The 14,624-nt window shown below is 39.8% G+C and overlaps 1 protein-coding gene across 10 annotated transcripts in view; it reads right to left on the reverse strand.

The window, feature by feature from the left end:
* The window catches only part of KIDINS220 (kinase D interacting substrate 220), a 92,738-nt gene that overhangs the window by 23,594 nt on the left and 54,520 nt on the right, over positions 1 to 14,624 (reverse strand). For 8 of the 10 annotated variants that reach the window (XM_084792170.1, XM_084792178.1, XM_084792171.1 and 5 more), the window contains exons 23-25: positions 4,446 to 4,624; positions 2,418 to 2,641; positions 351 to 464 (exon numbers count right to left, since the gene is read on the reverse strand). In XM_084792170.1, the coding sequence (XP_084648296.1) occupies positions 351 to 464; positions 2,418 to 2,641; positions 4,446 to 4,624 (517 nt within the window). The remainder of the gene's footprint in view (positions 1 to 350; positions 465 to 2,417; positions 2,642 to 4,445; positions 4,625 to 14,624) is intronic. The other 2 variants (XM_084792177.1, XM_084792176.1) reach the window with 1 other exon arrangement.

Raw genomic sequence — 14,624 nt, forward strand, 5'->3', positions numbered from 1 at the left:
TCTATCAGCTAAACCATAATGCTAATGCATATACACACAGAGATACCATATACAAGGTCCTTTAAAAAGATACTAGAAATTACCAGTTATAAAGATCTAGTTTTTAAAGTTTTGGTAGCAAACACTGCATTATAAGCCAGAGATCTCAACATTTATTCAACAAGATGGCTAGTCATGTTTCTTTCATAGATATTTACCAGAAATAAAAATATACATTTTATAATAGTAATAGCTTGTTTCTCAAAACTATAAAGTTGTAGTCTTTTACTCTAGAGAGGAAGAAAACAGCTTTTAATGGTATCCATGTTTTTTATGAGATTAGTATTTTAGTTACCCTTTTATATACTTACTAGGCCATTGTTCTGATCTCTGGGCAAACTCGTTTTTACTGATGAACGTGAGATGAGATGTTGGGAACCGCCAGGGTAATACCTTGGCGTGTAAAGGTATGGGGCAAAGAATGGCTATGGAAAAACATGTAACAAAAAAAGGGCATGAACAATTACAGAAATCAAAGTGTAATGAGATTTATCAAGTGAAACTAACCAACACAACTCCAAAATTCAAAAGCAAGTGACAAAACAAAAGCCTCCTTCACTCTCTGTAAGCTCCAAACCCAGAGTTAAGACAATGACTTACATTCTATTTCATTCATTTGATATACACTTAAAAACACAATTGAAGTTTTGTATCTTGTGACTTAACACAAACATCTTTCTTTATATTCAGCATGTTGACTTGTTTGCTGTACATGGTTTATACATACTAACTTACAAATTCTCTCTTAAAGCAGATTAGAATGTTATTAGAAAATTCTGCCTTACAAAAAATATTAAGTCATATGAGACCCCAAAATGCCCTGGTCATATGGGAACAACCAGCAGTGCTTCCAAGGACAGCCTCACTGGGGGGCCCTGGAACTTAGCTGCCTCACAGCACACTGGACTACACTCTAGGCTATAAGATGGGAAGACTGTTATCTTCACAAGACTTCTGCATTTACTTGTAGCCAGTTTGACGTATCCGATTATGTGGACTAGAAAGATAAAGGTCAGAATTCGTTAGGATTCACTGCTCTGAGGTGGCCGCTTCTCTCTTCTTTACTCTTGACAGTTTCAGACAATTACTATGGTATGGCTAATACCATTAAATAATAACAGAAATAGTAAACCTAAAAACAAGAGAAATTTTAGTGTTTTAAAAATAATTAAATACTTTAAAAGCAGGTTTCATTATTGTTCTTAAAATAAGTTAATGTAAGACGCCAGCCTAGATGGTTTTATAACTTTTTTCAAACAAACTTATATTCACACCTTCAATTAGTATTAATTGAGCTGTCTTATGTAAAATTGCAGCAGATTTAAAGACTGGTGACTACAGATCTGCATTCTGTACCACCTACCACACTGTTACTTTATACAGAGAAGGAGCATTCTCATAAATGCCATTGGCTCCTCCTGTGTCCAATACACACACACACACACACACACACACACACACACACACACACACAAGCACACACACAAAAGCACAAAATGGAATCACATTTCTAAGGCTCTACAAACAGCAAGCCTATTAACATGATGGACATTAAAAAAAAATAAAAATGTAAATTCTACAATTCCATCTTTGCTGCATTTTTCCCAAACTCTTTCCTCCCAGCTCATGTGATTAAAGTCATGCAGGCAGTTGTCTTCTGTGGATATTAGCCCCTGTATTTTCCTGAATTTAGACTAACCAGGGAGAAAAGAAGGATTAAAACACACAATAGATTTGAGAGTATGATTTCACAAAGTATACTACAATTCATGATCTGTTTTCCTATAGAAAATATTAGTGTCATTACATGATTAGGGTTGTGAAGGTGAGAACAGACAACTCCGATTGACTACATCAACATGGTTTGGGTACCACTGGTAACTGCTTTATCTTTTACTTAGGAAATTTGTGTGTTAAGCAAAGAATTATATATCACTACCAGTATTTGAAATAAAAATGGCTTATGATGGTATTAACTTGCAACAGCATTGATCCTTCAAGCAGTATGCTTCCATTATTATCTCACATACATTTAAGAACCATGAATGACTCTAGGAATTTATTACTGTTATAAATGCCAATATATGCTATATGAAATATACCAAAGGAACCATTGCTGCACTCACAGTACTTCCTTTCTTATCAAGAAAATAAATAAAAGCCAGTAGTAGTCTTATATTCGAACTCTTTAGAGCTCTAGAAACATGCTAATAGCTAAGACTCAGTTTCTAAGAAAAATCAGACACTTGTACATTTAAGCCTTACACTTTCCTATTTTAAAGCCAACTTATACTTCCAAACCAATAACAGAACCCACAGGGAGAGAAACCCTGGCGCACGCTACAAGAGATACTCTAAAGCAATGGTGCTGCCCTTACCCTGTTGTAGAAGGGGTGCTGGGGGCCGGACATGCCACTGTAATAGCTGCTGTGGGGCTGTGGGGACACAGCTCCGGCTGGGAATGGCCCGTTGAAGGATGCTGAGGAGCAGACAGATGCAGGCTGACTGTACCCAGAAGGTGGGCGAGGAGGGCCTTCATGCAGAGGGAGCGGGGGATATGCAAGGCCTCCTATGTTGATCTGCTCTCTTGCAGCTCGAACATCTGACAATTCCATCACAACCCAAAAGGCAAAAGAGAACAAGACACTAATGATGAGTCCTGTTACCAGCTAGTAAACAAGACATATTTTCATCCCTGCTATGATTCCAGCTGGGCTTAAAGGTGCTGACTGGAAATCTTCAATAGTCCACAGACTTTAAGTGAGGAAAAAAAAAAAAAGCCCAATTGCTGTACATGAAAGGGGTTTTTCACTATTTGAAAAAGTTACCACACTTGGATTCTTTCGTCAGCTATTAAACACTATAATTTCTGACTCTTTAACGATCTGTTTGTGACATGTTAACAAAAGACTCAAATTTGTCTAACACTAATACAATGTAAGCTAAACTGTGGGCTTACAAACTGAGACACACTGACTTCTCAACACAGCCACAAAAGCATCAGTCTTAGAGTAAGTACCGAGAAAAAGAACTTGGGGGGAGTTTGAGTTTGTTTGTTTGTTTGTTTGCTCTTGGTTGTCACATAATAACTACATATTTATAGCACAATATTCTTCATATACATAAACATAATATGCATCACCTCAAATGCTCTTCATTTTTCTGGGAGGGGACCATTTGAATGGCCTCTATTGGGTATTTTGAAAGACTTATTAAGTCACAGTTAACTGTAGTCACTGTGTGTAAGAAGAGTCAGAAATTACTCCCCCTACCCAACTGTACCTCTGTCTCCACTAATGAGCCTTGTCTCGTTGTGCCCTGTCCTCCCATCCCAGGCTCCAGTTAGCCCTGCTCTACTCTCCCTGAGATTCTACACATGGGTGAGAATGTAGTGCCTGTTCGTGGATCTACTTCATGGCACACAGCGACTAACTGAAGGTGATCCCTTAGTAACTCCCACAAAGCTTAATTATGGTCCGACGGCAACATCACATGAAACACTTGTGTTCCACCACAGCACAGACCAGTCTCTCAATAGCCTCTCCAAAACCAGAATGTAAACTGGACCTGGCAGTATGAGCTCTAAAACCAGAATGAAAAAAAATAGTTTGGGCAATTTACAGAGATGCTGTCTCAAAACAAAAGTGAAAAGGGATGAAGACATGTTCAGTGACAGACTGCTTGCCCAGCATGCCCAAGGCCCTGGGTTCAATCTCCAGGACTGCCATAAAATAAATTATAATAACTATTATGTCTCAGTTTATAAATTAGGTTAAAAAACTAAATTGAAGGTAAAGATCTTTTTGTTTTCTGCTCAACAGAGGTCCCTATTAAGAACAGAAGACAGATGTTGGGACAATTACAAAGTGTGGCATCTGAAAGTCCTGACTGCATATGAAAGAGAACAGAAGTTCAGTGCTCCAAAGGAAGAAGTTGGTGAGTAAAGAAGAGAACACAGTGGAGTAAACAGGTAATATCTTCACACTCCAAAGTGTCAACACACTCAGTCCTTACTCTCATTAATTCCTCTGTGGAATGCTTGGTTCAAATTTCGTAAAAAAAAAAAAAAATTTTTTTTTTTCAAGACAGGGTTTCTCTGTGTAGCCCTGGCTGTCCTGGACTCACTGTGCAGACCTCTAACTCACAGGGATTCACCTGCCTCTGCTTCCTGAGTGCTGGGATCAAAGGCGTGTCACGCTCAGCTTTAATTTTTTCATAAAGCAAGATAAAGTTAGATAGCTAAGGAAATTCTGCTGCCTGTAATCCCAGCATTTCAGAGGCCAAGGCAGGAAGACTGCAGTGACTCTGGGTCCAAACAGTGCTTCACAGCGACACCTCAAAAATGAAAGCATAACCAACAAACAAGAAGAAAGGGAAGGAAAAACAAATTGTACCACAATGCCCACCTGCAATGATCTCCCGCAGTTTGGGATCCAGGTTTACTGTGCACGGCAAAAAGGTTTTTACATCTCGAGCCACAAGAACTGGGGTCCTTGAAGACAGAAATACTTCAAAATTTCTTATATCTCCATCAATTTCAAGCAGTGGCTCAACATCTTTAGTTGTTGGAATATTCTTTGATATTCTTCAAAAAGAGAAATGAAAAATCCATCAATGCTGCTATCAGAATCAAACTGTGTTCTTAAAGCCTGTTGCTTCTGTCTACAAGGAGCACATTACTACACACCTTGCTCTCATTTAGAAAAATTGCTAAGAAACCTAAAAGAGAAAAAAATAATAAAACAGTTCCAACATGACTAAGGTGACAATGACTTCACAGATTTTGAGCAGGAGCAAGGCGTGGACCAGGGCGGCAAAGAAGAGCCAGCTGCTCACTCTCACTGATGGTGAGATAAGCTATGAAGGCCCAGGCAGGCAATGTGGGTCCCAGTAAGACTAGCAGCCGCCCACAGCACACAGCGAGTGAGAGGCTTACTGTATAATAGATATGATAACACACACACACACACACACACACACACACACACACACACACACGGTAGCCTGGAAGGAATAAGATTTAACCAATCAAATATAGTAACTGCTAATATAATGTCCCCTTTTATTATGTATTCCCCTCCATTTTTTCATAATTGAGTTCAAACAATAAACAATTTTGGATCAATCAAAATTCTTAAATGTAAAATAAATTTTTAGTCATTAAACACACTTAACAGACACTCTTACAATGACCAATATGAAATTTTCTTGAAAGGAGGAAAACGGCCAAAATGTTCAAATTCTGCCATACTCCCTACTGAATACCATGTGGTAAACGGATCTGAGGTGCATGTGAGAATGTACCAGAGATAAAGTAGTGAAATGTACAATGGAAAAGTTCAAACAGGTAGATAAGAAAACTGGAGTAACCCCAGTGTCCACTAACTGATGGGTACAGAAGTGGAGGGAGGCCCACATCATAGAATACAACTTAGCAGTAAAAGGGGAGGAACTGCACGGACAGGGACAAATCTCATAATAAATTATGTTAAGAGTCCAGCCAATGTGCAGGAAGCAGATCACCAGTCCTATAGAGCAGAGGGAGGTGGGAGGAGGGTGGCAAACGATTACAGAGAACCAGGAAGAAAGCTGTCCAGATGAGGGGCATGTTCACCTTTCTGACTGTGAGGTCAATTCATGGGTATATATGCAAATAGCAAAGGTGGCACTGTACAGCCTCAGCACAGGCCTTTACTTGCGTTGACTGCACCTCTCCAAGCTCTTCCAAAGCCCTGGCACTTGATCTTCACAGCACTTGCCATGAAGACCATGAGCTCTTAGGCTGCACGAGGGCTCCATTTTAGGGGACAGAACATTTTCCTGTTCTTCCCAAGGGAGATGGAACCCTACTCTAAGATTAGCAACAGCTGCATCTTTTCTTTGGGATCAGCACTTTACCGCTGAGACCCAGTACTTGGCTGGTAGCCAGATATTAAAAGTCATCCAAGGGAAAATCCAGAGAACAAAATTAGCAAACAAGGAAAGAACGGGGTGCTGGTGAGAAAACAAGGCGAGCAATTTTGTCTTGTGGATTTCACCAAGTCCTGCTATAGACTCACACATGTACAAAGCAGAAAGCTCTCTAAAATACGATCCCTTACAAGAAAGCAAAACGGCACTCAAACTAGTTATTAGATACATTTAGAGTATAATGAAAACCCGGAGAATGATCACATGTATCATTTGCAAAGGTGGAAAAATATTAGAAATGAAACAGTTAAAAAGGTGGTTCATTTATTTCAGGAGTTTAATACAGAAAAAGAAAGAGGCCAGGAAGATTTAGATAAAAACACACAGCTGACAAGTCACATGAAACAAATTAACCGAATCCTCATGCCAGCGCTGCTTTCAGCCTGAATGAGAACAGTGTTCTCAGCGCGGTGAACAATGCTGCTGTTCACAAGCCAAACGTCTACTGCTGCTCTCCAGATTGAAGTCTCTATTCTAACCTTTTGAGCTCAATGCATTAAGCCCTTCTGTTAAAAGAGACATTTATGTAAATGATAATCTTTTGGCAGTAGGCCATCAAAATCATATGGGCCTTTATTTTTCAGATATTTTTTCCAAAGGTTAGCATTTAAAGAATTTAAATAACTTCACTTTTCAATTAAGAGTGAATTTAAAATTTCAGCACTATGAATCATGTGAACTAAAGTTGCCAGCAGTTAAATGGCCCATAGAAAGCATTTTTACAATCTCAGGCATCAATGAGCTCCCAGGAAGTTCAAGTGTAGTTTCTTTTGATGCCATTAATCAAACAGCACTTGTTAATGCCAACATCCATGTAAGTTAAAGCACTTGATTATAAACGACAATGCCTTATAGGAGATACATATTAATTACTTGTCAAAAATTACATAAGCCATTCTTGTCTCTTCCATTCAAAGTAAGGCTCAAAATTACATGGAAAATATTCTATCTTAAAGCATAAGCAGATCCATAATGTATAACTTACAAAGAAAACATATTTTTAAATCTAATCATCTAATAACATAATTATTTAAAAAGTGATTAAAATTAAGATCTACCCCTACCCCAATTTTCACTCACTGATGATCAAGCCCAGGGCTTCATGCATGCTAGGCAACCCAATTATCTTTATAAACTCTCATCTGCCTTGGAACTATATTACACTTGAGTCAAATTTAACTTCCAGAAGGCACTCACATTAATACATGGACAAAAGTCAGTACTGGGGGGCTGGAGAGATGGCTCAGAGGTTAAGAGCACTGGCTGTTCTTCCAAAGGTCCTGAGTTCAATTGCCAGCAACCACATGGTGGCTCACAACCATCTGTAATGAGATCTGATGCCCTCTTCTGGACTGCTGGCTCACATGCAACAGAATATTGTATATATAATAAATCTTAAAAAAAAAAAGTCAGTGCTGGGCATGTAGTTTAGTGGAAGGGTACTTGCTTAGCATCTACATGGCCTCAGGTTCAATCACGAACAATGAAGAAAAAACAACAAAAGCCACCCAACTGCATTGGCAGAGTCAGAAACAAAAGATAACACACAACTAATTTTAAATTATGTAATAGGTATGCATGCCTGGATGTGGATATATGCACACATGAGTGCAGAAAATTGTGAGGCCAGAGGCATTGGGTCCCCTGGAGCTGCCATCTGGGTACTAGGAACCACACTCAGGAAGATCAGCAAGTGCTCTTCTAAGCTTTCTTTCTAGCCCCATAAAACTCATTTTTATGATCATTATTATCTGTGGAAAGACAACCAAAACTCTAGACACTCTCCCCGCCTGTCTTCACCCATTTAATTCTCAGGCATCCTTCACATGCAGCACAATTCTCTACTTCAAGAAGACTACCTCAGGGACAGCTCACATTCCTCTATGACAGACGCAAAGCTCTCCTGCACGCCACCAGTACAGTCTACTAGTGGAAGTGTCGCCTTCTTCTCCTCCTCCTCCTTTTCCTCCTCCTCCTCCTCCTCCTCCTCCTCCTCCTCCTCCTTTTTTGGCTTTTCAAGACAGGGTTTCTCTGTGTAGCCTTGGCTGTCCTGGACTCACATTGTAGACCAGGCTGGCCTCAAACTCACAGGGATCCACCTGCCTCTGCTCCCGAGTGCTGGGATTAAAGGCGTGCGCCACCACCGCCCGGCAGGAAGTGTCTTCTTAAACATCTTACTCCCCCTCCAAGTTGTCATTTCCATCAAAGTTGAAAGCAAGTTTGGTTTTGATCACTAGTATATGTCTAGTCCCTAGCATACAACACTGTCATAGCACAGTAGCTCAATAAATATTTGCCAATTGAATAGACAGACAGACACTCTCTCTCTTTCTCTCTCTCTCTCTCTCTCTCTCTCTCTCTCTCTCTCTCTCTCTCTCTCTCTCTCTCTCTCTCCCTAAAGAATTCTACCCTTTCAGAATAATTTAAAGTTTACCTATTCTAGCCAGGTGTGGTGGCGCACGCCTTTAATCCCAGCACTCGGGAGACAGAGGCAGGTGGATTTCTGACTTCGAGGCCACCCTGGTCTACAGAGTGAGATCCAGGACAGCCAAGGCTACACAGAGAAAACCCGTCTAGAAAAACAAAAACAACAACAACAAAAAACCAAACAAACAAACAAAATATTTACGCATTCTGATACTGACAAAGTTTTGTGCTTGAAAAGAAGAATAGGTGGAGCACAATGAGCTAGCTTTTGTACGCGGTGTTAGGTAAGGGCCCAATTCACTCTTCGTGTGCATGAGGGAAGGTGCGTGTAGCGTCCAAGAACCACCTGCTGGAGGGCATACTTTCTCTGCTGCACAGAACTGGCATTCTTGCCAAACTCTACGTAGCCACAGTTGTTGTCTGGGTTTATTCAGTTTTATTGCCCTGTGTGTTCATGATGTCACTGACACACTATTGACACTGCAGCTCTATGGGGAGCTCTGAAGCAAGAAGGTGTGAGCCTTCAGATTCTGTTCTTCAGAACCATTGTCCTTTCTGCAAATGAAGGCTTTTGGGATTTTTGAAGATTTTTTTTCCATCGGCTGGGAAGGGAACATTAGGCAACCCCAATATCCTAGTCATTTAATTTCCCTGTCTGTGTTCACTGAGTGTCTCCCACTTGTTTTTTACCTTCCTTCCCCTCTCTCAGCAATGCTGTGGTTTTCAATGAACAAGTCTTTAGCTGTTTTGGCTAAATAAAACACTTAATTTCCTTTCAGATAATCCATAGCATGAGCACAGAACATCAATGATCTTTGATCATTCTGTTGATGTGTATCCTGAAAACTGCTGGCCTGTTTTCATCTGTTCCATCCAAAAATTATATTTTAAAATTTTATTTACTTGTTTATTTACTTATTTCTGTATATGAATGTTTTGCCTGCATGTATGTATGATCATTACATACAGGCTTGGTGCACGATGTCAAAAGAGGCATCAGATCTCCTGGAATTGGGATTGTGGATGGTTGTAAGCCACCATTCTGGGAACTGAACCAGTGTCCTCTGCAAGAGCAGCAAGCGCTCTTAACCATCTTGCCACCTTGCCAGCCACTCTTACCATAAACACTGCAGTTATATAAGTCAGCAAGCATAAAACCTAACATCTACTAATATGAAGCACACCTGGCTGCTCCCCAGAGACATGTGAGTACCTGACTATCTTGTCACCTAGCAAAGGCCAGTGCCACTTCTTTAGGCTTTTAAGTGTATAATCCAGGTTACGGTGCCACCTCTAAGAGGAGCACAACTCTTCTGGATCCCACATCAGCCTCTGATCCTGAAATGACAGTCTAGCCTCAGTCAGTACTTTTGTTGACTTTCTGAGTGGACATGGAAACAAAGGATCTCCAGCACAGCTTGCTCTCCCAAATGCCGGCTTCAGAACTTATGTTTGGGGCTTGTCGTTTGCCTGGTTTTTTTTAGGCAGTTTCTCTGTGCAGTCCTGGCTGCCTGGAACTAAATATGTAGTCCAAACTGACCTCAAACTCACAGAGATCAGCCTGCCTCTGCCTCCAGAGTGCTGGGATTAAAGGTGTGCACCACCACACCCAGCTGACTTACCCGTTTTTAAAATGGATAAAAATAATGTAAAAGAATGCTGTGTGTTAGATTTTGGCACAACAGCACCAATACATCCTGACCAATAACAAGTCATCCTGACTCTGTGCTCAAGTTTTGTCAGAACATGGATTAAGAATAGAGTCCTGTGAAGAGAATTCTGAGTGCTTGTGAGAAAACTCCAAGAAACCACAATAAGTCTTATGACCTCAGTTTCTTAAAAATCACAGAGGTACAGCCAAGGCTACACAGAGAAACCCAGAGGGGGGGATAAAAACAAAAAAACAAAACAAAACCTAATAACAACCACCAAAAACAAAAAAAACCCAAAATACAAAATCCACAGAATTGTTCTTGGATTAAGCTTTAAGCTCCTCCCAGATACTGCAAATAAGAGTAAGTTTATTTCAGATTATTCGTTATAACAGACTATTGCTGTTTGCCTGTATGGCTCTATAGAAAACCATGTTTTTGCTACATGTGGCTTGCTTTTGTGATTGGACAGTTTACTCATGTGACTCTTCTTAACTCTTGGAGTATAAATTGTCTAGTGCTCTGAATAAAGTTGCCTATTGCATGAGACTTTAGTCTGTCTCATTTGTCAACTCCATTCTCCCAAGTCCCTTTAACCACCTTTAGAGTAGCTAACAGTTTCAGACTCTGGGACAAAACATTCCCTCTGCCTCATGCACACAAGTATGTTTTCACTGTTTCTTAAAATCTAAGCCATTTCTTGTTCACAGAATTATATAAGAAAGCACATTCTACCACAACCTGTGTTAGAGCATGAGTTAGAGAAGCAGAGCAAAGCTTCAATAATTACATACTACATGCCAGTGGCTGCCTAAGAAAAAAAGATTCCCAATGAATCTTGTAAGTCTCTGATAAGATTAATTAAACACAGGGCTGGAGAGATGGCGCAGCAGTTTTAAGAATATTGGCTGTTCTTCCAGAAGACCCAGGCTCAATTCCCAGCACCCACATGGAGTAGAAAAAAGCATTAGAAAAAAAAAAAGATTAAACACTGTATCGTCATCAAAAAGGAATTTTAAAAACTGGCAATATTTGCATCTATTTACAATGAAGGATTTTCTTGGTACACTATAAAACCAGAGATGCTTAAATGAACCTGAGACTTCAATCTTCATACTTCACTCTTCACTTGCACAAATTCTTCAAAACCAGATCAGTTTTCTAATTGACATGCTTAAAATATTTAATTGGAATAAATAGTTTTTTATGAACTATTTTATTTAAGAATCCTGCATAAGATTAATTTAGCAACTGCTCTGTAGTACAGATATCAGTGCATTACAGCACAATGCCACATGGGAGTGAGCAGGGGACAACAGAGATGACCACATGATAATTTTAATGTAAGATAATGAGATGGTTTCAATACAGAGGTAAGAAGCAAAATAACTCACAATAGACTAAATCTGAGCACAGTACTATCCACTGAAGAGCTCAGCCTGATTTCTGCCATCAGAAGTCTGTATTTTAAAATGTTCAAATGAAAGTAAATGAGAGAAAAGTTTTAATTTTTTGAGGCAGCACTGACAACACCACAGGTTACTGTCAACGGATAAGAGATGTCAGGCACAGTAAATAGACACTCTGAATGCAAAGCTAGTCCACAAGTGTCACAGCTTAAAGCAAAAGCGTTTTCATATGTTATCTTAAAGATTTAATAACTTCAATAATGCTTACCATTAAAATTATTTACTTACTTATTTATTGGTTGTTGTTGTTGGTGGTGGTGGTGGTTGTCTCATTTTTGAGACAGGGTCTCTCTATGTAGCCCTGGCTATCTTGGAAGTCACTCTGTAGACCAGGCTGGCCTCTCAGAGATCTGCCTGCCTCTGCCTCCCGAGTGCAGGAATTAAAAGTGTGGGTCAACACATCGGGCACATTTAATATTTTTAAAGCCTAAATCTGTAAGCAGACAAAAATTCTATATCTAATCTAGGTTTTTTCAAGAATGAATTTAATAAAATTATAGGAGAGAGCTGGTAGATCAGTGGTAGGTCACTTACTTAGCATATACAATACCTTTCTACCCATATAGTACATGTGTGCATGTATACATGTATACACACAAAAATTCTTTGAGAAAATGTTACTATAAAACTTAAAATGCAATGTCATATGACTATATAAGCATTTATATGCCTAGGGTTGATTCTCAGTAGTGATAAATGTCCTGTGATGGGAAGGCGGCTTGTTCATAAAGTGCAGGCATGATGGCATATACCTGTAATCTCAGCCCTGGGAAGGCAAACACAAGCAGATCGCTGCAGCTCATTGGTCAGCCACCCTAGCCTTCTTGGTGAGCTACATGCTACTGTAAACCAAAAACACCAAAGTGTAAAAAACACCAGGTGAAATCAGTTAGAAGAAGAAGTGGGGAAAAGCCTGGAACACACTGGCACAAGAGACAACTTCCTAAATAGAACACCAACAGCCCAGGCCTTAAGGTCAACAATTAATAAATGGGACTTCATGAGGTGAGAAGCTTCTGTAAGGCAGGAGACACTGTCAACAGAACAAAGCGACAGCCTACAGACTGGGAAAAGATCTTCACCAACCCTACATCTGACAAAGGTCTAATATCCAAAATATATAAAGAACTCAAGAAATTAAACACCACCAAACCAAATAACCCAATTAAGAAGCTTAGAACTAAACAGAGAATTCTCAACAGAGGAATATCAAATGGCTGAGAAACACTTAAAGAAATGCTCAATGTCTTTAGTCATCAGAGAAATGCAAATCAAAATGACTCAGAGAGTCCATCTTACACCCATCGGAATTGCTAAGATAAAAAATTCAACTGACACCACATGCTGGCAAGGATGTGGAGAAAGAGGAACACTTCTTTATTGCTGGTGGGAATACAAACTTGTAGAACCACTTTGGAAATCTATCTGGTGCTTTCTCAGAAAACTGGGAATAGGGCTTCCTCAAGACCCAGCTATTCCACTCCTTGGAATATACCCAGAAGATGCTCCACCGCACAACAAGTACGTATGCTCAACCATGTTCATAGCAGCCTTATTCATAATAGCCAGAACCTGAGCCTTATTCATAATAGCCAGAATCTGGAAACAGCCTAAATGTCCTTCAATAGAAGAATAAAGAAACTGTGGTACATTTACACTATGGAATACTACTCAGCTATTAAAAACAAGGAAATCCTGAAATTTGTGGACAAATGGATGGAACTAGAAATGGTCATACTGAGTGAGTTAACCCAGAAGCAGAAAGACTCACATGGTATATACTCACTTAAAATTGGGCACTAGCCAAAAGGGATGTCCCACAAAGGTCTTCACTTACTAGGAGATTGGGAAAGATGTGAGAACATCCTACTGGGACTCTAGGTAAGACAAATAAGGAGATGGGGAAATAGAAGGACCCAGAGGGTCCTAGAAACTTACAAAAAGAACATTGTGACAGGTGGATCAGGGCGGGGGGGGGGGGGTCTGCTCAAACTATTGCACTAACCAAGGATAATACAAGTAGTAAACATCGAACCTTTACTCTGATCTACCCAATGGACAGGACATTCTCCACAGTTGTGTGGAGAGTGGGGACTGACTCTGACATGAACTCTGGTGCCCCATATTTGACCACTTCCTCTTGGTGGGGAGGCCTGATGGCACTCAAAGAAAGAATAAGTAGGCTACCAAGATGAGACTTGATAGCCTATGACCATATAGTGGGGGAGGAGGTCCCCCTCGTTCATAGACCTAGGGGAGGGCAATAGGCTGAAAGAGGGATGGAGGGAGGAACGGGAGGATACAAGTGATGGGATAACAATTGAGTTATAATCTGAATAAATTAATAAAATAAAACAACAACAACAACAAAACCCCACCAAGGTGGACAATTTCTGAGCAATGACACCCAAGGTTAACTTCCACTCTCACACACAAATGAATGAATAAATGGAAATTCAACCATCCACTACATTGTTGTTCCTCAACCCCACCTCCCCCCTGCCCCCTGCCCCCCCCCCCACACACACACCTTTTCTGCTATGGAAAGGGAAAAGCAAACCGCACTAGACTTCATCTCATGCCTGGCCATGTACAGTATCCAGTGAGACATCTCCATCTTGTGGACTTCATGAGTATTGCAGCATGCTTTCCATTAGCACCTCACCTCAGAATCAAAATAAGCTGACACTGTTACTGTATTTGTTTTTTTTTTTTTCTTGTATAAAAGCTTTAACAGTTTATTTGATCTGTAAAGTTACGTCTTAAGACCTTTGGTAAACATGGGTCATTCAATAATTAGAGTTGTTTAAAAATACATAATGACATAATTTCCCTACATGGCGAAATAAATTGTGAACCTGATATAAATCACTGCATATTAAATGCATTTCTATATATTAAAGCATATTTCAGAAAAACTGACTTTCCTGTTTGTATCCTATAGTCTTGGTTAACAAACTTCAGTTTCATGTTGATGTTATTGACACAAGGCTTTGGAACATTTAGAATTATTTCTTAGTTTCTACCAACAAAAATGTTGACAATGATACCATGAATTTAAATGCTG

The sequence above is a fragment of the Acomys minous genome (assembly GCF_964271855.1).
Source record: "Acomys minous genome assembly, chromosome: 8".
Taxonomy (NCBI): Eukaryota; Metazoa; Chordata; class Mammalia; order Rodentia; family Muridae; genus Acomys; species Acomys minous.